At 41.7% G+C, this 26,083-nt stretch overlaps 1 protein-coding gene across 6 annotated transcripts in view; it reads left to right on the top strand.

Moving 5' to 3' along the window:
* KTN1 (kinectin 1) overlaps positions 1–26,083 on the top strand; it is a 79,844-nt gene that overhangs the window by 20,133 nt on the left and 33,628 nt on the right. For 4 of the 6 annotated variants that reach the window (XM_034061297.1, XM_034061295.1, XM_034061300.1 and 1 more), the window contains exons 2-12: positions 5,090–5,638; positions 7,212–7,349; positions 9,761–9,928; positions 12,762–12,892; positions 14,996–15,112; positions 17,723–17,863; positions 20,357–20,463; positions 22,050–22,182; positions 23,216–23,303; positions 23,600–23,766; positions 24,407–24,475. In XM_034061297.1, coding sequence (XP_033917188.1) covers positions 5,119–5,638; positions 7,212–7,349; positions 9,761–9,928; positions 12,762–12,892; positions 14,996–15,112; positions 17,723–17,863; positions 20,357–20,463; positions 22,050–22,182; positions 23,216–23,303; positions 23,600–23,766; positions 24,407–24,475 — 1,779 coding nt within the window. In that variant the 5' untranslated portion in view covers positions 5,090–5,118. The remainder of the gene's footprint in view (positions 1–5,089; positions 5,639–7,211; positions 7,350–9,760; positions 9,929–12,761; positions 12,893–14,995; positions 15,113–17,722; positions 17,864–20,356; positions 20,464–22,049; positions 22,183–23,215; positions 23,304–23,599; positions 23,767–24,406; positions 24,476–26,083) is intronic. The other 2 variants (XM_034061299.1, XM_034061296.1) reach the window with 2 other exon arrangements.

The following is a 26,083-nucleotide window of genomic DNA, read 5'->3' as shown; positions in this document are numbered from 1 at the left end:
CCCCTCTACTATTAGTTTTTAAGAGGCACAAATCCCTGGTAATTATGTGCATCTTGGGACCCAAGCCTGTATAGACGCTGTGCTTCTGATGTGCTGGGGCTAAGCTGTGAGTGACTCATTAGCGAGATGGAGCTGTAATTTATTTCTGTCTTCTCAAGTAAGCTAATCTGCTGGATGTAAACTGAATGGCTGTCCTGTGAAATGTGGTATCTGCGCAGGATGAAACTTGAGATTTAAATGCGAAAGCAAAGGGTGTGTTGCAAAATCCATTGCAGTGTTGAACAGCAGAGGAAGTTAGGTGCAGGTGCTGATACTGCACAGGAGTTCAGAAATCATTATTTTCTGTGGCTTGGGCCCTGTTTAAGGGAACAAAAGTGCAATTCTTTTGTTCAATGAGGGATGGGAACAGTAACCGAGTCTGTGCAGACAGGGACAGATGCGGTTTGTTCCCCTTTTTCAGAATGACCAAAGGGATGTTGTGAGTTCTTGAGTTTACGAACAAGACTGGAGGGTGTCTGTAAGTGGGGAGCCTGGCATGGATGCTGGGCAGCCGGGATGTAAGAAATGTGCCTGATAAATATCAGGTTAAATATCAAATACAAGTAGATGAAAGGTGAGTGTTTAACCAAATACCTTAAAATTTAAGCATAGCCGAAGTGGCCGTGCCTCTTGTCAGCAGCTGCAGGGGGGTGTATACCTGCTATTTCTGTTGGGTGTGCCTTGCCTGGGGATTGCAGCTTTGGGGGAGCTGATGCAGCCACCCTGGAAAGTTTTCCAAGGGAAGGCTACAAGTGATAAAAGTCTCCTTGCAGCACTTCTAGCAGGGAGGAATAATACTTTTGTGAGGGTATTTCCTGTTTCCAGAGCTAACAGGAATGGGGAGGTATAATAAAACAAAGTCCTGAGGAGCTGTTAAGCTGGTGTGTGAAGGTATATTAATGCAGTGTTCACCTTTTCCTTGTTTTATTATTTTATCATTATTCTATTTCTTCTTGTATGGCATGGGATTTTTTCCCCCCATAGATTGCTTTTGTGTTTTCTCTGGATGGCTTGTCTGTAATAGGGAAGTATAAATGATGAAATTTCTAGTAATAACAGATTGTTTGAGGACAACTGGAAACTCTATGTGAGCCACAAAGGAGTTTTGTGTGGCAGAAATGCTGCTTCATAAAGATGTCTTCACAAGGGATGGATGGTGGAGGATGTCATCTTGTCATTCTATGTACAAGCCAGCAGCTACGGTATCCTAGAAGGGATTTTTAAATGTCCTTGCACATGCTGGGCTGAGGTGGAAATTAGTGTGTTGCCAGGAGAGCTCTTGTTTGTTCTTTGGTGTGCTAATTAATTTTAGTTGAATCCTGAGGCTTTTACTTGTTTTTATTTCATATTTTTTAACACTGCTTCTGTGCTGTTGTGGTTTAAGCCCAGCTGGTAACTCAGAACCATGCAGCCTCTTGTTCATTCTCCCACCTTGCAAAATCTGATGGGATCAGACTCATTCAGAGTTGTCATGCTGTAGGCTGGTCTTAAACCATGACACATGTGAAAGGCTGGATTTATGTATGTGAAATTCCCTGTTGGACTTAAGAGATCAAATCTGCATGCATCTGACCACAATGTTTGGGATGGAAGTATTCATTTGGCTCGTGGTGTGCTTTGCCCTGCTGAGTGAGAGGAGGACAGGGGCAGTAATTGAGTCTGCAGAGCTTCTGAAACTCATCACTGCAGTGCTGTGCTTTGGATCTGGCATAGTGTGGAAATAGGGGAAGTGGAGGGAGGGGAGAGCAGGGTGGTGGACAGAGGCTTGGCAGAACTTGTGTTGCTCGGGCAGCTCTGAGATGAGACTTCATCTGGTCCAGTAAGTATTCCCTGCTCAGACTAGCTGTTGCAATTATGTATTGATGGATCCTCTTGAAGCTGCTGAAGCTTTTAAGTCTGTCTGGCCTCTCTTGGCTCAAAGCAGCAATAATTTTCTGCTTATACTTAGTCCTGCCTTGATGACCATCCAGCCTCCTGACACTTGATGTCTCAAACCTTTACAGCATGTGTTTTGCTGGGTGTGTGATTTGACCTGAGCATCTGGTGTCAGTGCTGGGAATGTGTAGGGATGGATGGCTGCAGGGTGTGATCATCCTTGCTTGGCTGAATGAATATATGGACAGCTGTGTGTTTGTGTACCAGCAAGGAAGAAGTGGGCTGTTAAGGGCTCTTTGTGGTTAGGTATTGTAATTGTTGCAGTAATGTATTGTAATGATCAACTTAATTACACTTGTGAAAAATCTGCTTAATTACATATTTACTTTGGGGATTTGCTTCTCCTGCAAGCAATCAATATTGACTTTGGCTGAGACAAATTTTCAAGATCTGCTTCCTTCAAGAGATGACTAATATTAGATCACTTCGTGCCGGAAGCTGGCTTTATCAAGTAGCTGTAACTAATAATTTTGAAAGCTCCAGCTTAATTTTGAGCATCTGTGTTTTTTCTCCCCAGAAAACAAGCTTTTCCTCCCATTCCTCTCAGCCTTTCTGAAACTTTGTGCTGGGTGTGATTCTAGACCCAAGCCTTTTCAGTGAGCTGTGTGCCCACAGAAAATAAATACAAACTAGGAGGAGACCTAATGTTAAGACAGCTGATGAATAATTAGTGTATTGAAATGTTAGTCTTTCATTTGGATAACTGAACAACCAAATTAGAGTTCCCAATCCTTGCTTTCTCTGCTGCTCAATGCACTGTACAAATAAATTATCACAGGAACTCCTTCTGTCCAGAAGCTGTTAAATAGCTACAGCCAGGCTCCAAACAAATTCTCACCAGTGTGGCAGGATGGCAAGCTAATTTATGATAGCAGCTTTCATCATAGCCAAGAATTGAGGTGAACAACCTTAACTGTAGTACTGTCAGCTTTTTAAACCTTAATGCTCTTGTCTGCACAGAAGCAAGGAGAGCCTGTCTTCTCCCTGCACCATGCAACTTCTACATGAACTTTATTCTCTGTGCCCTCATCTTTTTATAAGTGGCAGTGGGAAAACCCAAGCAATATTGCTTTAAGGTGTGAGGCAATTCTCGCTACCTTTTTATGGGTCATCTCACATGTGCAAGCTGTTGTGAAGCTCTCATCCTTGAGCTAGTTGAGGAGAAGAAGGGCAGACTGATGTGTAACTGTGCCTGGTGTCACTACCAGTAGAAGCTTCCCCATGTCTTCTTCAGGACCTTTACTGTGTTGGAGGATGCTGTGGTTGGGCAGTAGTTCCACAGAAGATAAAAAGATGATGGGGGGGGGGAGAGGGCCTTAGATCCATTGCTGTTTGTTCACAAGAGAATGGTTCTCCCAAGGGACAGTTGAGTCTTCTGCCTGAGTAGAGAAAGGTGTACTTGAAGCACATGGTTTCTGTGGCAGTTTTTAAACTCAATTAGTAAATTGGGAATTGCAGTTGCTTAATTAGTATCATAGAACAGTTTGGGATGGAAGGGCCCTTAAAAATCACCTAGTTCCAACCCCCCTGCCATGGGCAGGTGCACCTTCTACTAGAGGAGGTTGCTCAAAGCCCTGTCCAGCCTGGCCTTGAACACTGCCAGGGATGGGGCAGCCACAGTTTCTCTGGGCAACCTGTGCCAGTGCCTCAGCACCCTCACAGGGAAGAGCTTCTTCCTAATGTTTAGTCTCAGTGTCCCCTCTGTCAGTTTAAAGCCGTTCCCCCTTGTCCTATCCTTACAAACATTTGTCAGAAGTCCCTCTCCTGATTTTTTTGTCAGACCCTTTAGGTGCTGGAAGCTGCTCTAAGGTCTCCGTGGAGCCTTCTCTTCTCCAGGCTGAGCAAGTCCAGCTCTCTCAGCCTATTTCCATAGGAAAGGTGCTCCAGCCCTCTGAGTATCTTTGGTCTCCTCTGGACTTGTTCCAGTAGGTCCATGCCGTTATTATGTTGGGGATCTCAGTAATGCAGATGTAGTCTCATGAGAACAGAGTAGAGGGAGAATACCTTTCTTCAACCTGCCAGCCATGCTGCTGGGTAATGCAGCCTAGGATGTGGTTGGTTTCTGGGCTGCAAGCACACTGCTGGGTCATGTTGAGCTTCTCATCAGCCAGCACCCCCAAGCCCTCCTCAGGGCTGTTCTCAATTAGAGTTTTGATTGTGGCTTTTTTTTTTTTTTTTTTTGTTAATGGCTGGTGCTCTCCTCCTGCCCTTCTTTGGAACAAACAGTTTAGAGAGAATTTGGGTTTTTCCTGTGAAAGTCCAGGTCTGTAGTGATCTGTTATGAAATGGGAAAATCTGGCTTGTCTTGGCCCCAAAGTTAGGGGTTTGTCTTCATTCTGACTTTTTTTAAACTCTGTGGTACCTGCTTTAAAAAGGTTTAGGCTATAGGTAGTGTTTTCAGCAAATTACCCTACAGTCATCTGGTCTGTTGGTGCCCAGAAGTTGTACGCTGTTATGTGTGCAAAATAAATAACAGAGCTTTCTGTTTCCCTATAAATAGGTGGATATTTCATGAGTTTAAAGCTGTTTTTAGGCTTCAAAAAGCAGGTTTGACAATAACTGATTTTTCTATGGTTGACTAAAACTTAAGGCTCTTTCCCTTTTCCCTCTTACTCTATGTCTGAAGCTGCCATAAATCTGTGAACAAAAGGAAGCTGAAATTTAACTCTCCCTTGCCAAGATAAAAGTCTTAATTCATTATGTTTGATTTATGGCAAGAAAAAAAGTGTTTCTTTGGATGTACTGGCCCTTATTTCAGAGCCTCAGAAAGTGCTGTCTCATTTCTGAAATCAAAAGCTTTAACTTCCTGAAATTCACTTGGGAAGGAAGAATGAGGAAGGTGATTAAAAGTAAGGTAAGAGGAGAACTGTTCTCTTCTAAGACCTGCAGTCTTGCAATCTGCAGTTCCTTCCTATCCAGGCTAGCAATTTTGAGGGAAATGGTAAATTATTACAGAAGTTGTTCCATGATATAGTTTGGTAATTTTATTAAAGGCTATTTTAAGGCCTCTCTAAAACAATGAAGGAGCTTTTTTATTACTGTAATTGGTGGAGGAAATAATATTGAGGGGAAAGCCTGTTCAAAACCTAATTTTTTTCCTTTTTTTTTCCTATAGGATTTTTAATATAGCAGAGCAAAAGCAAAATGGAGTTCTACGAGTCTACCTTTATCCTCCTCGTTCCTTCTGTGGTTATTACACTCATCTTCCTCTTCTTCTGGCTTTTCATGAAAGAAACTTTATATGATGATATCCTTGCAAAACAGAAAAGGGACCTGAAGTTTCCACCTACCAAGACTGATAAAAAGAAAATGGAGAAGAAGAAGAACAAGAAGAAAGAAGCTCAGAATGGGAACATCCATGAATCTGACTCTGAAAGTATACCTCGGGACTTTAAGCTCTCTGATTCCCTGAGCACAGATGAAGAGCACATCACTCCTGCTCCCTTGAGTGTTACTGAAGCATCTACTGGCATTAGAGAACGGAAGAAGAAGGAGAAGAAGCATAAGGCTGTTCAAGATGATCACATAACTAAGGAGTTGGAAGGATCCAAGTCTTCAGGCAAGAAAGTAGATCCAGTCCCTGTTACAAAACAGCCCACTCCACCATCTGAATCTGCAGCATCTAAGAAGAAGCCTGGGCAGAAAAAGCAGAAAAATGGAATGGGTATCTGATGTTGCATATGCTTCTTGCACAGAACGCCAAAACTGTGTTCTGCTTTTTGCAAGGCCACAGAGTGTCTCTCACAACTGTTCTGCCTGATCTCTATGGGGCAAAGGCTCACTTCTAACCTTTTTCTTTTTATGAGCTGTGCTTTTTTCCCTGTTTTTCATCTGGCAGCAATGCTCTGGTTTTCCTCCTCCTGTCCTTACTTTCTTCTATTAAAGATGTTGAGTGGAACAGAGTAGGTCGTATTTCTGCTGTCAAAATTTTGATTATGTGAAATTAGATGTTTACTGCATAGAACCATAGAATAGTTAGGGTTGCATGCATGGTAATGTCAAGCTATGGGAGAGTGGAGTCCTAAGAGTGGCTGCTCTGATAAGGAAGCACATCTAGAGAGACTCCATTGCAGACTGTGCAAAATAAATCACTGTTTAAGTGCAGACTTAATGTACAAAGAGGTGTTTGGCGGCTGATTCATGGAAAGAAGCGCTTAACAGCTGCTTCCCACCTGCTACACCTCTAACTGTATGGAGCTAATGCTGAAAGAGAACTGGTCCAGCCATTGTAACTGTAATGTCCAACCTAGAATAGACCAAAGCCAGCAGTCAGAATTGCCTGTGACTGTCTTGACCATATCCTCAGCAGCTGACATGTCTCAGTGTAGAATTATGAGGTAAAAAGGAATAAAAATCCCCAGTTTCAAAAATAAATGAAAGCTGAGGTGTTCGCACATCACCATTTTGAGGTGCAGGTGTAACAGGTTTGTTACAGGGAGTGAGGTTAAAAGAAAGACATTGCTGCTTGATGTGGTGGTTTTTTCTTTTTCTGAAAAAAAAAGACACCCAAAAACAAAAAGGAGAAAGGAGATCTGGCCACTACCACCAAAAAAAGTATCAAATCTTGTTTGTGGGTGTTCTCCGAAAAATCTCTGTGGCATGGTTAAAATGTGGTCTGCAAGCAGTGTTTTGAGGGCAGCCACAACTAACTCTTATCCTTGATTACAGGAGCTAACACCATAACCCTGAACTGTGTGTGCCGGCTCTGACAAGATTATTATATAGCACAGGCTGTCCAAAAAGATAAGAGTTGTTTCTAGTGAGAAATTTTTCTAAAAAGAACAGTTCCCTTATGTGAAACACTTATTTTCTGCTTCTCACAGTCCCAGTAGCTGTTGGGGGCGTGTTTAAAATGCCCAAGTGGATTCACTGGGGGGAGAAAAAGTACTTCTTTCAAATAAGAAATTAGTACGGGTAACGTGCTGTCTGCTCTGTCACAGTAAAACTTGGATTGGATTTGTAAAACTTGTGTTGCTGTATGTTCTGCTTGCAGATAAGATTTCTGTCTGTCAAAACAGTAGGTGCTATGGCTCTTGACTCTGCTGAAGTTTTCTATTGCTGGGGGGTTTCATCTGATATGGGAAGTGGATGTGTGGACATACGTATGATAACTTCATGTTCTGATTTAAAAATGGGTGTTTTTTCTGGGAGTGGACTTTGGCTATTCCAGACTTACTGATTTAAAGGTAATAATGAGAATATACAGAAGAGTGTATTGTCTTAATTATCTGTTACAGATGATCAAGATACTAAGACTGATTCTGTTATATTTCCTGTCAAAAAACAAGACCCAGTGCTGCTCCATCAGGAGATAAAGCAAGAAAATGTATCTGGAAGGAAGAAAGTCTCTGCAAAGAAGCAGAAAGTTGATAACGGTGAGAATACAGGCTTGGTTCAGATAAACCTAACAAGCCTTTTTGCCATCCATACTTCAGTTTCACTTGCTTTGGAAAAGAAACTCAAAGAGTAACATTTTTAATTTGAAAAAGCAGTAATTCCAGGTAGGAGAGATTGCTCAGCCTGAGGTGTTGTTCAATTTTCTGAACATCTGGTACAACTGAATGTGGAATGATGCCGTGAACCTTTCTGAGCTCTTTTGGATTCAAACATTTGTGCTTGAATTGAGGAGTAATGTGTTGACTTACAGCATAAACTGAGCAGGCTCTTAAGTTGTTCTAATTAAGGCATGTCTGGAACTGCTGCAGTTTCTGCCTCAAATAATACTGCAGTTTGTTTGGTGGTGGTTTTTTTAGCCAGTTGCTTTGACCATGTTCTTCTCTCATTGTCCTTTTGTTAGCTGATTCTCCAGCATAAACTGTTAGTTTTTGCTGTCAAGGCCTTTACTGTTCTTCATCCCTTGTTTTCTGCCAAGATGCTGTTTCTTGTCTCCTCTTGGCTCAGTGTGCCTTTGTGTTTGTGTTGGTTTTTTTTTTTTTTTTTTTTTTTTTTTTTACAATTAGTGCTTTTGTCCCTGTAGCTTTTGGGAAGAACGTGATCATTAAGTTCTGTGAGGCCACCGTGTAAGCTTCTCAAAACTCTTCTCTGCTGGGGCAGCTATGAAGAACTTGGCAGCTGGTGACTGCTCCTTGAATACACACCAGTTTTCTTTATGCTTTGGGCAGGTTATCGGTCCAAATCAGTAGTGAGCCCTAGTCAGACTAGGGTAAGGTTCCCAATAATGCAGGGTTCCTGTATATTGTAGCAACTAGAAAGCTTTGAAATTATTCCTGGAAAAAACTTACTGATGGGGAACCTATGATCTGTTTGGCCTTTATGGATATTCTTATGCTTTTCCTGATGCATCCATTGCTCTTTGTGGGACATTTAATGCACCACAAACTAGTCTGTATATGGGAAGTGTCAGTACCAGTTCAGCCAGCATTAAAGCTAAGTTGTCAGTGCTACATGGGAATAGCTCATGCATTATTTGAATGCTAGCTGTTTTCTGTTAAAGCTGCCTCTACAAAATGACAGAGCAAAAATTAGCTGTGGTAAGAATTCAGGTTAGCCCAGACAGTCCTATAGGAATCTCAGATGCAAAATGCCTCATTGATATTATAAATAGATTTTGAAAGGAGGGGAAGTTAATAAGGAGAGGAAGGGAAAAGGTGAGGATGGTAAATGGGTTAGCTGGTGGATGTTTCTGCTAGAGATCTCACTTCTGAGCTTGCATTGTACCTGCAGGTGTTTGCTGGCTGCTTAAGTGCGAAAGCTCTAACAGGTGACACAAAAAGTCCATCTGGCCTATTCTGCTCCTTAGCAGCAGCCAGAACATGGAAGTGTTTTATAACTGATACTCGGGCAGCCAGGAATGCATATTTGTCTTGCAGTGATGCCTGAAACCCTGCATCCCACCCAGTTCATTCTCTCTCTGGTCTGCTGTATGGCATCTGTTGTTGATCAGTTTTTCAGTCTGGGCTGGCTGGGTCTGAGCTTTTTTGCTGTAATATGGCTCTGTGTATAACATCTTGCATACTTCAGGCAGTGTGGCCAGCAGCTCAGGATCTGGGCAAACAGCAAATCCAACTCTTCTGGCCATATCTGTTGTCCCTGGTTTTCTTCTTCCCTCCCCTGCTTTTGTTTCAGCAGCGCAGGCTGTAAAGTTCTTTGGAAAGAGGCTGATCCTTTCTAGATTTACACAGTGCTGTGTTAATGGAGACCAGAGGTCAGTCAGTACCTCTGGGTACCTCTCTGAATATTAATGGTGTCTAAAGTCTGCTCTGACAGATGATACCTTCATTAAGTATAGTTGGGTTTGCATGTGAAAAGCTTGATTACTGTCCCTACTGCATATTTTGCTGGCATGGTTTAGTTCACAGGTGATGTAATTTGAGTGAAAATGCTGGAGTAAGGTACCAGCCTTTAACAGAATAGGGACAAAATATTTGACTTTACTAACACTTCGGGGATGTGGAATGATTTCATACACAGCCACAAGTAAACCAGTCTTGATGCTCTGGGCAACTTTCTCATTAAAGTGAAATGGAAGTCAAACTGTAAAGGGTCTTCTCTGCTACTTGTTAAAATGCTAAAAGGCAGCTTTGGAAATAGGAATTTAATTGAAGCTATTAAATTGCTTTGCATTAGAGACCTTTATTTAATGAACTTACCTGAAGAGCTAAATGAGTTAAGCTGTGCAGGATAATAGAAATAAAAAGCATAACTATTGAGGTTAATAATCCAATGCTTTAATCCAACTCTCTCTAATGTGTTGTGCATCTTTTCTAAAAATGCTGGTGTTAATTATTACAAACCTTTAACCCATCCTGTGAACTTTTGCTTATAGTTTTGGTGGATGAACCTCTTATTCAAGCAACTACTTATATTCCATTGGTGGATAATTCCGATGCTGGCCCTTCGGAAAAGCGAGAAGGGGTTGAGGTGGCAAAACAAAATGTGAATGAGGGGATCCAGAAGAGCAGTGTCAAGAAACTGAAGAATGAAACAGATAAAGGTAAGAAACTGATAATGTAGTCTTTCTGGCATAGCCTGCTTGTGAACCTGAAGAGGGAAAACATGCTGTGTATGTGCGAAAGGGGAACCTTTTATGTACTGGGAAGAAGTGATTTGAAGAAAACATTTGTGGCTGCAGGACACTATTTGTTCTTGTCTGTGCTTGTTTCTCCCCTGTCTTTGGCACTCCTGAAAGGGCTTTGTGCCGTCTGAATCCTTTTAATGCTGATTGTAAGCTTTTTTTGTCCTCACAGTAGGCAAATGGGTGACTGCAGACCACACAGATGCATGTGAGCTAGTTTTACAGTAGATGGTTCAGTCATTGCTAAGGGATGGGCTCTAAACCAAGAGCTCTCAGTACAGGCTGTTGGAGTCTGCCTGAGACTTGGACTGCAGGCTATATGCTCTGGGGCTGTTCATGCAGCTAGTTGGGGCTGACCAGGCAGTGTGTATCTCTGGGTGCAAGACAGTTACCTGGAGCAAACTGTCAGTGGAAAAAGTCTGACAGTTTTGAGGAAGACTTTGACTTTTCCTTTCAATGCAGTTTGAAACTGATTGGGACAGGGGAGCTTCCTTCATATTCTCTCATGGAGGCCTGGAGTGATTCATGAGCGTTGTGTCCCACCCTAAAACTTTAAATAGGCTGCTGACCTGCTCAAAAAGTACCAGGTTTACTGAGCTGTGAGGTGAGACCCTCAAATTTCTGAGCAGCCAGAGAGGAGAAGCCAAGTGACTGAGCAGTGATTCATTCCCAGGGGCTCAGGTTTGTGCAGAAGGCTTGCTCTCCAGCACTGTCTGCCTTGTCACTCACTGCACTCTTGGCAACATCTCTTTTTAGACTTGTCTTCTAAAATGCTCACTTGAAAGCTTCCCAGCAACTCACTTTGGTATCTAGATTAGATTCCCACTTGCTTGAGGCTTCTCTTGTGCTTCTAGCTCAATGGCTGCATGTTACTGCCCTGAAGCATCAAAGTCTGTCATGTGCACCCATCCCTTCTTACTTCTTTTGCAAGCTGTAACCTTCTCTATGCTCCTAATTCTTCTGTGTCAGCTGGGATTTGCCCTCCCAATATAGAAATCTCTCACTATTCTAATTGTAAGCTCCTTGGATGCAAGAGCAAGGCCTTTCTGCCTGAGCCCGGTGCTTCCTGAAGGCTGGTTCAGGCCAAACTAGTATAGACTCTGGTTAATTGGACTGTGGTCTCAGGATTTTGGTGTGACACCAGTATATGGTACCAGGATTCCTGGTAACAGGAAAAAATGATGTCAGTGCAGCAGTGATGTCATTTGTGGCCCAGACTTTAAGTTGGATATAGGACTAGGAGAGTGTGGGCTAGAATTTTTCAGTGTTTACCCCTCTTGCCCCCACTTCTGTTATTCAGTGATTTGGTTTTATGCTTGATAATTTATTTTAAGGGCTTAGAATCACTACGACTTTTTTGTTCTTCACTTTTCAAACTCTGGAGAAGTTTGAGTTTGATGTTTAGCCTTGTTTCAATGGCATGTCTCCCATCCTTTCACCTGTTGCTGAGTACTGGTGATACTTGAAAGAGATACCGGGTGTGCTTCTGTTTACTGAAGTTAGGGGGCCACCTAATGACCTATGTACATGCAGCCTGTTTTTTATATGAACAATGCTGGTTTTGTTCCTGTTAGCTGAATTGGGTTTCTTTCCATGTGTGTTGTGGTTTAAGCCCAGCTGGTATCTCGGAACCGTACAGCTGTTCTGACACTTCCTTTCCCTGCCTCCAGGTGGGATGGGGAGGAGAATCAAAAGAATGTAAACCCTATGGGTTAAGAACAGTTTAATAACTGAAGTACAGTATAAACTTGCTACAAATAATAATAAGGGAAATAACAAGGAGAGAATATGAAACTGAAAATGAAAAAAGAAATAAATGCAAATGTTGCACGATACATTTGCTTGCCACTTGCTGACTGATACCCAGCCCAACCCAAGCAGCAATCCGCCCTTCCTGGTGACTCCCCCCAGTTTTTATACTGGGTGTGATGTGCTGTGGTATGGAATACCCCTTTGGCTAGTTTGGGTCAGGTGTCCTGTGTCTGCTTCCTCCGGGCTTCTTGTGTTCCTCCTCACTGACAGAGCATGAGAGACTGAAAAGTCCTTGATCAAAGTAACCATTCCTTAACACTCCAGTGTGTTGTGGTTATCAGCACTGTTCTCGGACTAAAGCTGAAACACAGCACTGCACCAGCTACTAGGAAGCAGAAAAATACTGTTGCAGCTGAACCCAGGACAATGTGTCTTTTCAAACATTTAGCAATTAAGAGGCATATTACTGATTTATCTTCCTTCTGCTGAACTCCTTCTGCAGTAGTTAGTTTCTAAACTTACATTGAGGGACTGTTTTTCTGGTTTCCATTTATTGTAATCAGAAATGTGCCAGTTTTAAAATTCATTAACTTGTCATGTTCATATTGATTGTGGAGCCAGGCTGTCCTTTAAATTGAGAGCTCAGTTTGAATAACTGTCATAATACCCTAGAAAGGACTCTTCAGGTTTCACATTTGTTATTTTTTCTTCAAAATCTGTATTATGCTTTGTCTTCTTGCTAGCAACACTATAAATGTTACCAACTGTACAAACAAAGTGGTGGGATTTTTTTTCCCCAAAACTATCAGCTGGCAGATTGTTCTTGGGTTTAAATTGGAGAGATGTTGGTTTCGCTGAATGTTCATGACCTCTTGCTTCTTGGCATTTCAGACTGAAAATAAATCTAATACATAATGGTACCCCATCACATGCTGTTTTGAGGCAAAATAAATTATTTTGTATGGAGTCCAAAATAAATATATCCTCCCTTGTGTTGCAGAGAATGTTGAAGTAAAATTTAAAGACTTTGTAATGTCCATGAAGAATATGATCATCAATGAAGATGAGGCCCGTTGCATAGTGGAGATGTTAAAGGAAAAATCCAGTGCAATTCATGATGTCTTGCAAAAGGTGAATGATGGGGGCAGGAGAGGGATGGGGACAGGGATGGGAAGAAAACTATTAAATAAGTAGGAATTGGAAGAGATGCTGTCAAATTGGCTATATCAATGTTCTGTTGTGATTTCTGCATTCTGTCTTATAAAGACTTTTTCCAGCTAGTCTGTGCATGCTTTGCATGCAGAAGGCAGTTGTCAGGTGTCTCTATGCTGCCATCTGCCATCCCATGGGCTGGCTAGACAGGCTGCTGGCTTTTGCCCGCTCATGAAGAGCAGACATAACCACGGAGAATTAAGGTGTATATACAGGTATAGAACTGCTGATGTGTGTGTGTTGGCATGGGGAAAGGCCATCTGATGACTTTCAGGAGTGATCTTTCACAAATGTGTAAATAGAACAAACCATAGTAGAGATTAAAAAGAACCTGCTGTGTCTCTGTAGTTGACTAGCTAATTCTGTTTTGCAAGTCTCTTCATCTTAAAAGTCTATACGTCCTATTCTGCTGACTGCTTTGGATATTTGTTTCTCATAGGATTGTAGTGCAGTTCACATTTGGAAAGGACCTCAGGGAATTTGTAGTGCAACCTCCTGCTCAAAGCAGGGCCAGCCCTGAGGTCAGCAAATGCTGCCCAGGGGGTTATCCAGCCTGGCTTGAAACCTTCGGGGACTGAGACTGCACAACCCTGTGAGCAACCTGTGTCAGTGCTAGGCAGTTCTTTCTTAATTTGTCTATTAAAACAGAAGAGAATGATGACCTTGAATATATTGCAAATGTCTGCTCCTCCCGTGACTTCTTATGGTTGTCACTTTGAGCTTGTAACATCCTGTTTGTCACTTAAAGTCTTGCAATTGTGTTTTTCTGAAGATACAATGCCAGAACAGAAATGCAGAACTGGGTATGTGTCAGTTCAATTGATGTAATACACTAGCATATCATGCACTTTGGGTTGGATGGGACTTGAGGATATCGTGCAGTCTTCTGCCTATTCAGAGCAGTTTGAGTGTTAAATTCATAGTGAGTTACTCAGGCATTTGTTCAGTTGGGTTTTGAAAATCTCCAAGGACAGAGACTTCATATTCTTATTAGGCCTTTGTTTCAGTGCTTGACTGGAAACCCAGTAGTGGTACATTTGCAATGGGTATTGCCTGTTTGTAACAGCAGACAGCTTGTTTTCTGTATTTTTTCCTTTAAAGGAAGGTTTGGTGTTAAAGCTAAACTTTTGGGATCAAAATGGGTTCCTGGGTTTGTATGCAACCAAGAAATGTAGGTTTCTGTAGATAGAAATGTGAATGTTTTCCTATCTGTAACTCATGTATGACATGGACAGGGTGTTTTGTACTGCATGCATACACAAGACCATTAAATGAGAACTTCCAAGCAGTGCATTATAGGACTGACAATTCTTTGTTTCTTCAGTTATCAGACTACATTGAGTGAAGTCTGGGCCCAAACATTTAGGAGTCTCACACCTTACTGGAGTTACTTAATTTTTAGGACCTGTATACAAGTAATAGGACTGTGGCTATCATTTGTCTAGTTCTGTTCCCTGTAGTATATCAAACTTTGTGTGTCAGTGTGCCAGCAGAAACATAATTATGTCAGATGGAGGGTCTCCTGTGAAGTGGAATGAGAGGCCAGATCAGTGTTCCCTTTTTCTCATTATAGTGAGATATTTCAGGAGGTTCAGTTTGTTGGATTATACCTGCATTGAGCACAGTTCAAACCAGGCGATCTTGGAGGTCCCTTCCAATCTTGATTAATGAATGATTCAACATCTCTGTGTCTTTTTCCCATATTTCTCTTGATGGCTGTTCTGTGTTTTCCCCAGTGATGCCACAGCAGCTCTCTTCCAACATGGAAGCACCTTAAGAGCCCATTTATTCTCTTAATTGGTTTCAGTGTGTTTGAAAATGCATTTCCTTGTCTAATGAAATTGATGCTGCAGGATGCATTAACAGCAGAATTGGGTACTGTTGGTGGCGTGTACACCACACAGATGGATGATTTGGGGCAGGAGGGGGTGTTTCTTCCTCTCAGGTTTGCTCTGCTGCCTGCTAGTGTGTTGTTCAAGTACTTCTGGCATGTGTGATCATTTCTATGTACTCTTGCTGCAGGCTAGCAAGGCTGAGTTGGCTGCTGCTGTACATCAGCTACAAGACAAAGAGAAAATGCTCACTGCGATGAAGGAGGAGGCAACAGTTGCAAAGGAGCAGTGCAAGCAGCTCACCCAGGTAAGTGCAGAGACTCATGCATATAGAGGGCTGTGGGAGAGGAGCGGGGGGTTTGTAGGACTAGCAGCCAGCAAATGCTAGTTTACTGACCTTTGTATAAACTGAAAGGTAGATTTTTTTTTTTATATTGGAGAAGTCTACCAATACACTATGTTTGATTTTATGATGCTATTAACACATTTATGCAGAGTTATTTTCCAGAGAGTTAATTTACTGAGGCTTCGAAGCTAAGACTATTTTTCTTTTCAAAAGGTTGCTATTAAAACACTTCCTTTATGAGTGTAAGGCAGTTTCGTGGATGCAAGTATTAAACACCTCTTTTGCATTGCAGTCTTAATACAGTACATATTCTGTCATTCACATGCTTATGTGCTTCTAGGCACAACAATCATAAGTTTTCTCCAAGAAGGAAGCTACAGAAGGTGTAGACTGCCTCTGTAGCTCCTTGAGTTGCTGCTCTGATTGCTTTTGACTTACAGGGATGCTGATGTCACTGTCAAGACTAGTTTATGGAACTCAAGGAGGGTTTCAGAGGAAAGCAGTTACGGTAGAACAAATGTGCAAATATGGAGTGAATTGGACACTTTTGGTAGGAGGATTATTAAGTTCTGGCTCCTTTGGAAGCACATGGGCATTATGTTCAGGAATGTCTTATTGTGGGACAGGAAATTGGGCACGGAAAGCTGGGTGGCTAAAGATGGGGGCAGAGTGGCCAGGAGACATGGCAGTTGGGAGCCTTGGCAGACGAGAAGGGAAGAAAGGTGCAGCTATTGTGAGCTCAGGGCACAGGTAGGTGTATGTTTGCATGGTGGGATCAAGAGGTTTGGGATAGTTAGTATGTTACTGTAGGGAGAAAGGACTTCTGATGTGTTTGAGAAAGGGGAGACAGAAGCTCTGGTTCAGGATTGTAGAATGAAAGAGGGGAGATCTGTACTGAAGAAGCAGAGGGAATGTATGAAGGAGCCTAAGTGTGTGGCAACCTGATGTGGTTAGGGGGGGAAAAAAACCCATCTGTAAAGTGGTGCTTGTGAAGGCAAGGTGGGAGCTGCAGAGGAGGTCACTGGGGGGTTCTGCCAGCTGAACTTGGAGAGGGAAGGGAGAAGCTGGGAGAAACTAGGTAAAAGTGAAGTTGCTATGGTGCTAAAAGATCAGGATAAACAAGAGAGAAAGCTCAGCTTGACTGAATAAAAGCTCTTACATTCTAATTGATGTTTCTCATCTTCTAATTGGTATTACTCTGGAAATGTTTCTAGAACCTAGAGGGACTTTAAGGGTGATAAAGATGTTAACTGGAGAGGATGAATGAGAGCAAGTGGTGCCTGACCTCAGAGGTACTGGCAAAACACAAACTAGATGAAGGTTAATCTTGCCAGGATCTCTGGCACTGTCTTGACAGGGTCCTGGGTTAGTGAGAACTGCAGGTAGATCGTGGAATTAGTGGAGAAATGGAAGGAATGTCTTGGTGTCCTTCATTTTGTTGCATTTGCGAACATGCAAAAATAACGAGAACTTTGTGTCAAGCTCTTTACACTGTATTTGCAGAAGTGACTTAAAGGTTTTGATGCAGCTCAAGTTCTTAAATGCCTTTGTGAACATGGGTTTGGAAACTTGTGTCACTTAATCTGGGGGAGAGACATGGCAGGTGATGAGGGTGTGTGGGTTGACACATGGATGGGCAGATGGATGGATAGATGGCAGACAGCCTCCTGAAGTAAGTTGGATCTAAAAGAGAGAAAATAGCTTTTGTTTCAATGAAAATGTGAAAAAGCTGTAATTACTCTGAAAAGATCGAGGGTATTCAGGCTAATGATTTAGAGAACTTGTATTACCTGTCAAGGCTCCTTGGCACGGTAAGGAGCTGCAGGCTGTGCTGTATAGCTGGAGGACACCTGAAGCTTAGGTGGTACAAGTATCTCATTCTGCAGCCAGAACTGGCTGAAAGCTGCACTTAATGCTTTTGCTTTCTACAGCAAATGCATTTATATTGCAGAGGAGCAGCACTGTGAATTCCTAGATGTCTGGTTTGAATTACTGGCTAATAAATGATTAATTTAAATAACAATGTGTGTTTTAGTTTGAAAGCTACAATATTGCATCATGCTGGTGGGATTCAGGGTTCTCTGGTTGTTGCTGGGTACTGATAGCCGATCTCCTCTGGCAGAACTGTTGGCTTTGCAACAAGCTGCAAAGCAATTATCTGTTCTGAAATGCTCTGTTGTTTTGCCACAGTTCTTTACCCATATTCTTCCATTTTGCTAAGCTTTGGATGAAAATCTAAGCTCTGCCCTCTATGATATCAGCGGGTTTAGTTGTTAGGACTCTAATCTGGCCAAGCTCAATAGAAATAAGACTTCAGCTCTTCTGAGACAATGAAAGATGAGTGTTTAAATTGGCAAACCTCTCTAATAAATGTGAAATTATGCTGATCCAAATCCTCATAAAGGTGCTGGAAGCTTTGTCAGATCTAATGCTGTTAACTTCTCCAAATGAAGATTGCTGACTTTCATTTGGTTCTCACTTGCTATGTTTTTACTTACCTTCAAACTGTTACTGTTAGACCCTAGAAAGGAGCAGTAGATGACTTCTATGCCTTTTTCCTTCCCACCCAAGGAGCTGGTTGCAGAAAAGGAGAGGAATGGCTTGCTTACAGCCAAAATGAGAGAGCGGATCAACGCGCTAGAAAAGGAGCATGGCACTTTTCAGAGTAAAATACATGTTAGCTACCAAGAATCTCAGCAGATGAAGATAAAGGTAAATGCTTTACTAAACTGTTAAACTTCATGCGTAAGCGGATCAGTGCTGAGGAATCATTGCTTTAGCCAGGGCTCAGCTTTTATTGTTTGCTCACACAGATTGCTACTTACCTGGAACCTTGAATGCGGTGTGCTAGTGGTATGACACATCTACCTGAGGATGGGAAACTGGCAGTTTTCTTACTTAAAAGAAAGTCAAGGTGTTCTCATGGGTAACTTCTGTAGTCTGTAAAAGACCAGTGTTAGCCAGGCAGTTGGTCTCTGATCTAGTTACGTTTCCTTTGTGGTATTCTGCTGAAATGTTATTCAAGTGTAAAATCTAATTGGAATACTCAAGAGAGCTGCTAATGCTGATGATCATTTACTGGCTGATAAATTTAATTTTAAAAATTATTGTAAAGAGTGACAACAGAATATGCCGGAAATATTACTGCCTGGGGGAGTGCTTTGCTGAAAATACTTGAAGGGCAGACACCTGTATTTAAGACCCCTGTTACTCTCTCCTGAAGTTGCATTGTAATGGAATGACCTCAGAAGGGTTTTTTTCATCAGGTTAAAAACTTCTAGCTAAAAAGTTTGTGAAGGAAATATGGCCCCTCTTATGTCACTTGACTGATGCTTAGATTCATATTCTGGCGTGTTCTGTTCTTACGTGAATACCACAAGCATCAAGCCCAGCATATGAACTTTCCAGTTTTAATACTGTATCTTCTTTCTTGGCACTTTAGGAGAGCAGCACCTCTGCAGTTTTGGGGCAGAACTGTATTCTAGAATAATAGAATCAACTAGTCTAGAAAAGACCTTTAAGATCATGTCCAGTGATTACCCCAGGAGAGACAACCCTTACCTGGAGCACAGACAGCTTATTTTGAACTTACATAGACAACTGTATTACAGTAGGGCCTTACTGCTGGCTCGGCAGGATGAAGGAGGTGTGGGCATGGCTGCATGGCTTTTGCAGGTGCTGTTGTCATGGGAAAAGCTAGGGGAAGTATGCACAGAAGAACCAGTGATATGCAGAGGAACTGGTGCTCTGATTCTGCTCCCTCTCTTGATGTGCTGTAGCATTTCAGAGAAGCTGAGACTTAAATTGTCAAAGCTTCCAGTCAGATGGCGATTGTGCCCCTGCTTCTGTTGGGATCATGTGTATCTGTTGGCATTAAGAAAAATGTGTGTGTGAACCCCCCAACAAACAAAGGACTGGCTTGTTACGTGTGTTGGTGCTGAGCTGGAGGTGCCTGCCCTACATGGGACTGCTGTCTCCTGCTGCAGTTGGTAAACAAGCTTGTATTTTTATATACCAAATCCTCATTGGTGAGTCAGTCATTTAATGAAACTGGGTCTTGTATGTATGGCAGACACCATTTCCATACTGGCACTGGTAGAAGAAGAAAGTATTATAGCTGTTTGTGCTTGAGGATTTTCAAAGGAGGCTGTTGGTTTGTAACCCAGCTGTGCTGCTGTCTGCACATGCTAAGTCTTTTTTTTTTTTTCTTTTTCCTTTGAATCCTGTCTTTGTTGTTTGCCCTACTGCATATAAGGAAAGGCTGAGAGAACTGGGCTTGTGCAGCCTAGAGAGAAGAGGGCTCAGGGAGGCCTGATCACCATGTGCCAGTGTTTAAAGGAAGATGGACTTTTTTACAAGAAGTCCCATGGAAAAGATGAGGGTGATGAGTACAGGTTATTCCTGGGGAGATTCTGACACAAGAGGAAACTTTTTCACAATGACAGCAATCAGCCATTGGAATAATCTCCCCAGGGAAGTGGTGGACTCCCAAACATTGGCATGTTTAAGATTCAGGATAGGGTGCAGGGATGTGTGGTCTTAGGTCATACTTAGTGTGGAAAGGCTGGACCAGATGATCCTTGAGGTCCCTTCCAATTCTATCATTCTGAAGCAGGTGTGGGTTATCAGGGCTTCTTTCTGCCTCAGTTTGGAACCATGTTGAAAATGCAGTCAATGCATATTATTGCCTAAAAAAGGATCTGTTCCATAATCTTGACTTCAGGGTATTAGATGAGGACTAGCCTTCTCAGTTTGCATTGTATAATCTATGTGCATGCTATAATAAAAGCCAGTTTGTACTTTTTTTTTTTCTTTGAGGGCTCTGTAAACTTTTAATGTTAATGTACAGTACATCTGTTTTTTTCTTTTCTTTGGAAAAGTAACATATTGATGACCAGTTATAGAGCAATTAGTATCTGAATTAACAGTTCTGTAGCCTTTTAAACAAAAAAGGTTGCTATGTTAAATAGCTTGATATACTGATACAAAAGGAAATGGGTGCTTTTATTTAGCAAGAGGGTCTGAGTTGCACAGTGGTTTCTTCTCCAGTGGCACACAGGAAGGTTGTAAAACTTCCCCTGTCTCAAAAAAGGTCCACTTAGTTTTATTTGCTTAAACTGTTGTGACATCTCATCTACTGTTATAAGTTGAGGTTTTTGTTGCTCCTTATTTTAATCTTTTCTGTAATTGATCTTTCCCTATCAGTTCCAACAACTCCGTGAGCAGATGGAGGCAGAAATAAGCCACCTGAAGCAGGAAAATGGTATTCTGAGAGATGCAGTCAGTACTTCTACCAATCAAATGGAGAGCAAGTATGTTAGCAGCTACTTGGAGTTCTATGTGTTTTTTAAACCTTCCCTGAAGAGTTGTTCTGGCTTCTGCTCCTTTGTATCCATCTCCTTGACTATCTCTGAATTTGTGGTTAAACTAAGAACAGAGGTATTTTGGGTTAGGGAGGTAGCTAATTGTATTTGCATTGAACCAAGGCTTTTAGAGCAGATAACTGTCTCTTATCAGTTTGAAGCTGAGCTCTTAGAAAGTGGGTGTTGAGGCTTCAACAGGAAGTGCAAAGTACTCAGCCACAGTTGGTGTTTCTGGCAGGGTATGTATCCTTTTCCCTGGGGCTTTAAGGAGAGATGATCCTGAGCATCCAGAGATGCTGGTCTCTTGAGAGAACAGTAGCTCTAAACTTGTAAATCAGTCTTGCTATAAGAAAAAACTACTATCTTTCAGTTAACAATACTGCTGGGGAGGCACTTGGCTTTATTTATTGGTGTTGCAAAAGTCTGGAGAAACAAAAAGGCTTCCCAAGGTTTTGCCTTTGTGAGTTATGACTTAGGCTGTCCCTGAACTGGCAGAGAGTTGTATGTATTGTGATAAAAGCTGAGCACCCTGGTAAGGTGCTGTAGTCAGATGTGTGGATTGCTGCTAGTGGGCTTCTGCCTATAGAAAGCAAAACCTATGCTTCATATGCTCATAGATACTTGATTTTTTACTGTTGGAAACTGGAGTGTCAGAATCACTGTCAGGACGGGGAAAGGTTTCTGGATCTGTTCTTGCAAAGATGCTGCTTCTGTGTGGACCTCTCTGTTAACAGCTTATGCCCTGTCAAGCACTACTCAGCAGGTGTGCATTCTGCTCCCTGTGCATGTCCTGCCAGAGGAGGTTGATATAAGGAGAGCTTGGAGAATGTCATGGGTACCCAGACACTAGGTGTCCTGTTCATAGAAATGAAACATCAGAAAACATCATTCATAGAAATGAAACTGTCTTAAGACAGTTTTCTTGAAAAATCCTTAGTTTAGGCAAACTTAAGATAAAAATAAAATGCTTTTTATTTGCTTAGACACAAAGGTGAGCCTCTTAAAATTCTTCCATTGAGTCCTATAAATGCATCTTCTCTCCTTAACTGAGAGGGTGCATCAGATACCTTTATAAGATAATAGATAAGTCAAGGCTAGGAGGCAACATAGCATCTGAAGAGATGCGTGCAGTTAGTCCAGGGAGAATAGTCTTGAGTAAGTTTGAGATCCATAGTCTTTTATGGGAAGAGGAAAGGAATGTGGATTTCAGTGCAAGACCTTTATTTATGCTGAGTTTATATAAGCCTGTCCAAATTATGCCCATCAGCTTACAAATGTTTTAAAGGAACTGATGCTTGAGGCTTACTGCTGACCTTTTATTTCTGACTCAGTGGGTTTTAGCTGCTGTGTTGATGGCCAAGGGTACTTGACCTTCATCCCTTTTCTAGGGTGAAGCAGTGATGGGGGTGGGGAAGCAGCCAACATACAGTACAGCCCTCTGGCTGCAAATATAGGGCTTGGTGTTGATATTTGAGTAGCTGTTGTTATGGCCTGTGCTTCTTGTAAAAAAAGCTGTTAAAAACATTTACTTTTAGGCAGTCGGCTGAACTGAACAAACTACGCCAGGATTATGCTAGGCTGGTGAATGAACTCGGAGAGAAGAGCAGTAAGTTGCAGCAAGAAGAGCTTCAAAAGAAGAATGCAGAGCAGGCAGTTGCTCAGCTGAAGGTGACTTGGGTTTTTTCTACCTATTGAATTGCTCTCAAGGCTTTATCTGAGCCAGATTCTGAATTGGGTGGAATGTGGGGTGTGTGAGAATTGCCTTAGCTGTTTCCCTGAACACTAAATCTGTTCTCTTTATATGTGCAGGTACTTATTTTCAGATAGGCTGAGCCAGCCTATGGGTTTATTTCATGTTTAATAATGTTTTAATATTTTTTTATTCAGAAGTCTAGGTTTTGAGTGATTACGAAGCTCCCTGTAAAGTCAAACTTAGCCTTCCAGATCAATATCAAGTATCTTTTTCAAAATCACCAGTGAAGCTTTAACTTTTTCCATGAGTGCAAAATTCCAGCAAGATTTGAATTGGAGTTGTTAATCCACAAGGCATTATCCTTGTATGATTTTTATGAGAGATTACAAGCTTTTGCTTAAATATATATAAACTTTTAAAAACTTTAAGTGCTAAAATGTAAATGGCCTGGCTTCTGGATGTACCTCTTTATTTTTCCTTAGAAGAAAAGGTATTTTGTCTTTGCTTGTTTTCTCCAGAAGAGAAACCTATTGTTCTTGGATATGAATGCCAAATCAGAGTTCAATACTTACTTTGTATTTGCAATTAAGCCTTAGTTACCAGAAGTTCTTCCTGCCTTTAGCCGTTGCAGGTAGAGAGTTGGTGTCCAGAGTTGAGACATTTTAATTACTAGGTGCAGATTTATGTGATGCTTGGCTAGTCTGCCTTCTAGTGTTAATTCTGAATGTGCAGGGCAAAGATGCTATGCTTTCATATTACAGAAATCATCCTGTTAAGGGCCTATAATGAAATCCTGTTCACAATTTGCCTTTCAAATTAATAGGTTAAACTGCTCTAGGAGGAGGATTACGGGGTACTCTGTCTTTCTGATGTGCCCTAATGGAAACAAGAAAACTTTACTTCATTGCCATCTGTTTTGGGAATAGCACCAAAGAGATGCATTCTGAATGTTTAAAAACTAAATTAAAGGTTAGACTTCTTTTCATCAACTCTTCCTTCAATGTGAAGGTCCAGCAGCAGGAAGCAGAGAGAAGATGGGAAGAAATCCAGGCTTATCTCAGGAAAAGAACAGCAGAACATGAAGCAGCACAACAAGGCATGTATCACAAAATTCCCCAATAATGCTTGCTGCAGAGATTTGGCTGTTGCCATTTGTGAAAGAGTATTGCTGAATAAATGGCTTAAATTAAAGCTCAGGTAAAGTCAGTACTACTTCAGCACCCTGGGGAAATACTGTGTTGTGATACCAGTTAGTTCAAATGCTGATGAGAGAGCTGAACCTTGGCTTGCTGGAGCAAGGCTTCTAATCAGCCTCCCTGTGTACAGTGAAAATTATTTCCCCTACAGCTAAATATTTACTTCTGAATTAAAATCCTGATGTTTCTGCTACAGATGTGCAGAATAAACTTGTGGCCAAAGACAATGAAATCCAGAGCTTGCACAGTAAACTTACTGATACAATGGTGTCGAAACAGCAGCTGGAGCAGAGGATGTTGCAGTTAATGGAGGCTGAGCAAAAGAGAGCTTCTGCAGAGGACTCCATGCAAATGCAGGTGCAGGTAGTATTACTCAAGTGTCCTAAGGGTTTGGTTTTTTCCTCCCACTTTGTGCCTATGGAAACATGGTATTATCCTTGCAATACTGCTTTAGTAAAGCTTCCCACTGAATAAAGAATGAGACAACTGTCTGCCAGTCTATGATCTGGCCATTTATGAGTTGAGAACTTGTGTGTGGTGCTGTGACCATCTGGGGCCATCTCAGACCTGAGAAGCCCTCTGGGCAAATCGGGAAAATGTGCTGACCCAGGCAATTTCCATAGCTGTGAAGTGATGTTATGGTCTGGGGAACAACCTGGAAGAGTATCCATATACCTTTGATGTTTGTATGAGCTCTTCTGGAGTGATTTCTTCTGGCATCAAGTGGTGAGAGGCAGTGTAGACATAGCTCTTGAGGGCTTCAGGGAAACCAAATGGCATCCAATGGGGCAGGGAATATTTTTTCTGTTGATGCAGAACAGATTGTTGTACTTCCACTCAAATAGGATGCTCTTAGTGGGGACGAAAAACAGAATCTTTGAAAAGTGTCTGAGGTAAATGCTAAACTGTTCTTACTAACATTATCATGGCTAAGAGCTAATCCTAGCAGAAGTTGACTAGCTCTAGATCTCAGCCTGCTTTTCTTTCTGTGCTCTCTTACAAGGAGCTGATAGAGCAGAATGATGCTTTGAATGCTCAGCTTCAGAAGTTTCATTCACAAATGGCAGCCCAGGTACAGCATGTTCTTTTGTAGTCATGAATTGTGAACTTTCATTAAAAGCCAGATTTTATTGTAGCTGGATATGAGATATGTAATGCTGAAAGCAAAGACTTGTTAGTATTCTCTTTTCTAATGTTTCTGAAACTTGTTTAAAACTTAAGCTTCTGCTGTCCTTTTGGGGGGAAAAAATCCACTTATTTCCTTCTGTAGTGGCTTTCATTTATAACCAAAGGGTAGATTGCCTTTTTGAATGTTTGTTTTCTGTAGCTTTGCATGTGTACTATTCTGTCTTGTGGTTCTTTTGGTCTTTTTGCAGTCCTCCTGTGAAACACCTGATCATGCTTTTCCCTTGTACATTAGGTTGAGAAAGTGTCTTATGATAGCTCCCATATAAGGTTGTTTGTTCGTTACAGCAGTGATTTTTTTTTTTTTTTGTGCAGAAAACCCCAGACACTCATAAAACCAAACCAAAACCACCAAAGCCACACCAAACCTGCACTATGCTTTTCTCAGTTCTTTTAATATCTAAAATTTTAGTTTGACTAGTTGGTTTGAGGAATTACTTCTGCTGTAAAGGCTATGAAAAACCTCAATCACTGAAGTTGCTTCCATGTAGAGCTAGGTCACAGATCTTCTCAGAAGACACAAGTGGAGACTGTTACATGCAGTTGACTGCTCTGTTCTTTTATTAATGTACATGGTTTGTGTAGTTTAAATTCAGTGTCAGACTGAAAGTATGTCATCTGGCTTTAGCTGATGTGCCTTAACTCACTGGATGGGGAGAGCAGTGAAGGAAGAGGCACTCTGGATTCACAGCATCTTCATGACCTGCTCCTCTCTTCCCAGTACAAGGGTTTTGAAAAGAAATTACTAGGGAGATACTGATTTTTAGCTCTGGGTTACACAATGAGGCTGTTGGAAGGAGGTGTGTGCTTTCCCCATGTAGCACCACAGGCTATGAAAATGCAAGGGTATTCTTCCACTATGGGCAGTAGGTGTGAAAATAGCACTCTGGGGAAGCGAGGTTGCTCTGGATTTGTATTTGGACATAAAGGTTGATGAAACTAAGGAGACCAGTCTAGGACTGGAACTATTTATTCTCTTTGATACTTATTTTGATTTTGCTTTTCTCCATGGTATGATCTTTATAAGGCAGTGTAGGGATTGCTGTTAGGATCCCATGGGTACAAGCTGTGTGACATCCAGGATTTTGGGAGGGTAAGGCTGAGTAAGGACAGCTATGTATCTGTAGCACAAATTAACATAGAAGTTCCGCTGCTACCAAACTGTGTGAAACGGTCTGCAGAGGTCCCTTGGTGCCTCAATAGCCATTGTGATGGGTCTTTCCTTGTGCCCTGTTGTGGGTGACTGTAGTGACCACATACAAGTAGGCTTTTTCCAGGAGGGAAAAAAAATGCCATTTGCTGATTTTGTGCTGCTGTTTGTTCTTAACACAAGTCCTGATGCACTGTGCTGGGTTTTCTTTTTTAAATTCGTGTGTTTTGTCAGCAGAATGTCATGTAAAGTACTTAATCCATGGGAGGAAAGTGCTGGTTTTGTTTTTGTTTCCCCTTCGTGTTGCCTTAGGCTAATGGGAAAGGGACATTAGTATGTGCCGGT

Source organism: Melopsittacus undulatus, chromosome 4 (genome assembly GCF_012275295.1).
Source record: "Melopsittacus undulatus isolate bMelUnd1 chromosome 4, bMelUnd1.mat.Z, whole genome shotgun sequence".
Taxonomy (NCBI): Eukaryota; Metazoa; Chordata; class Aves; order Psittaciformes; family Psittaculidae; genus Melopsittacus; species Melopsittacus undulatus.
The sequence above is the reverse complement of the archived record's forward strand: the minus strand, read 5'-3'. Positions and strand labels throughout refer to the sequence as shown.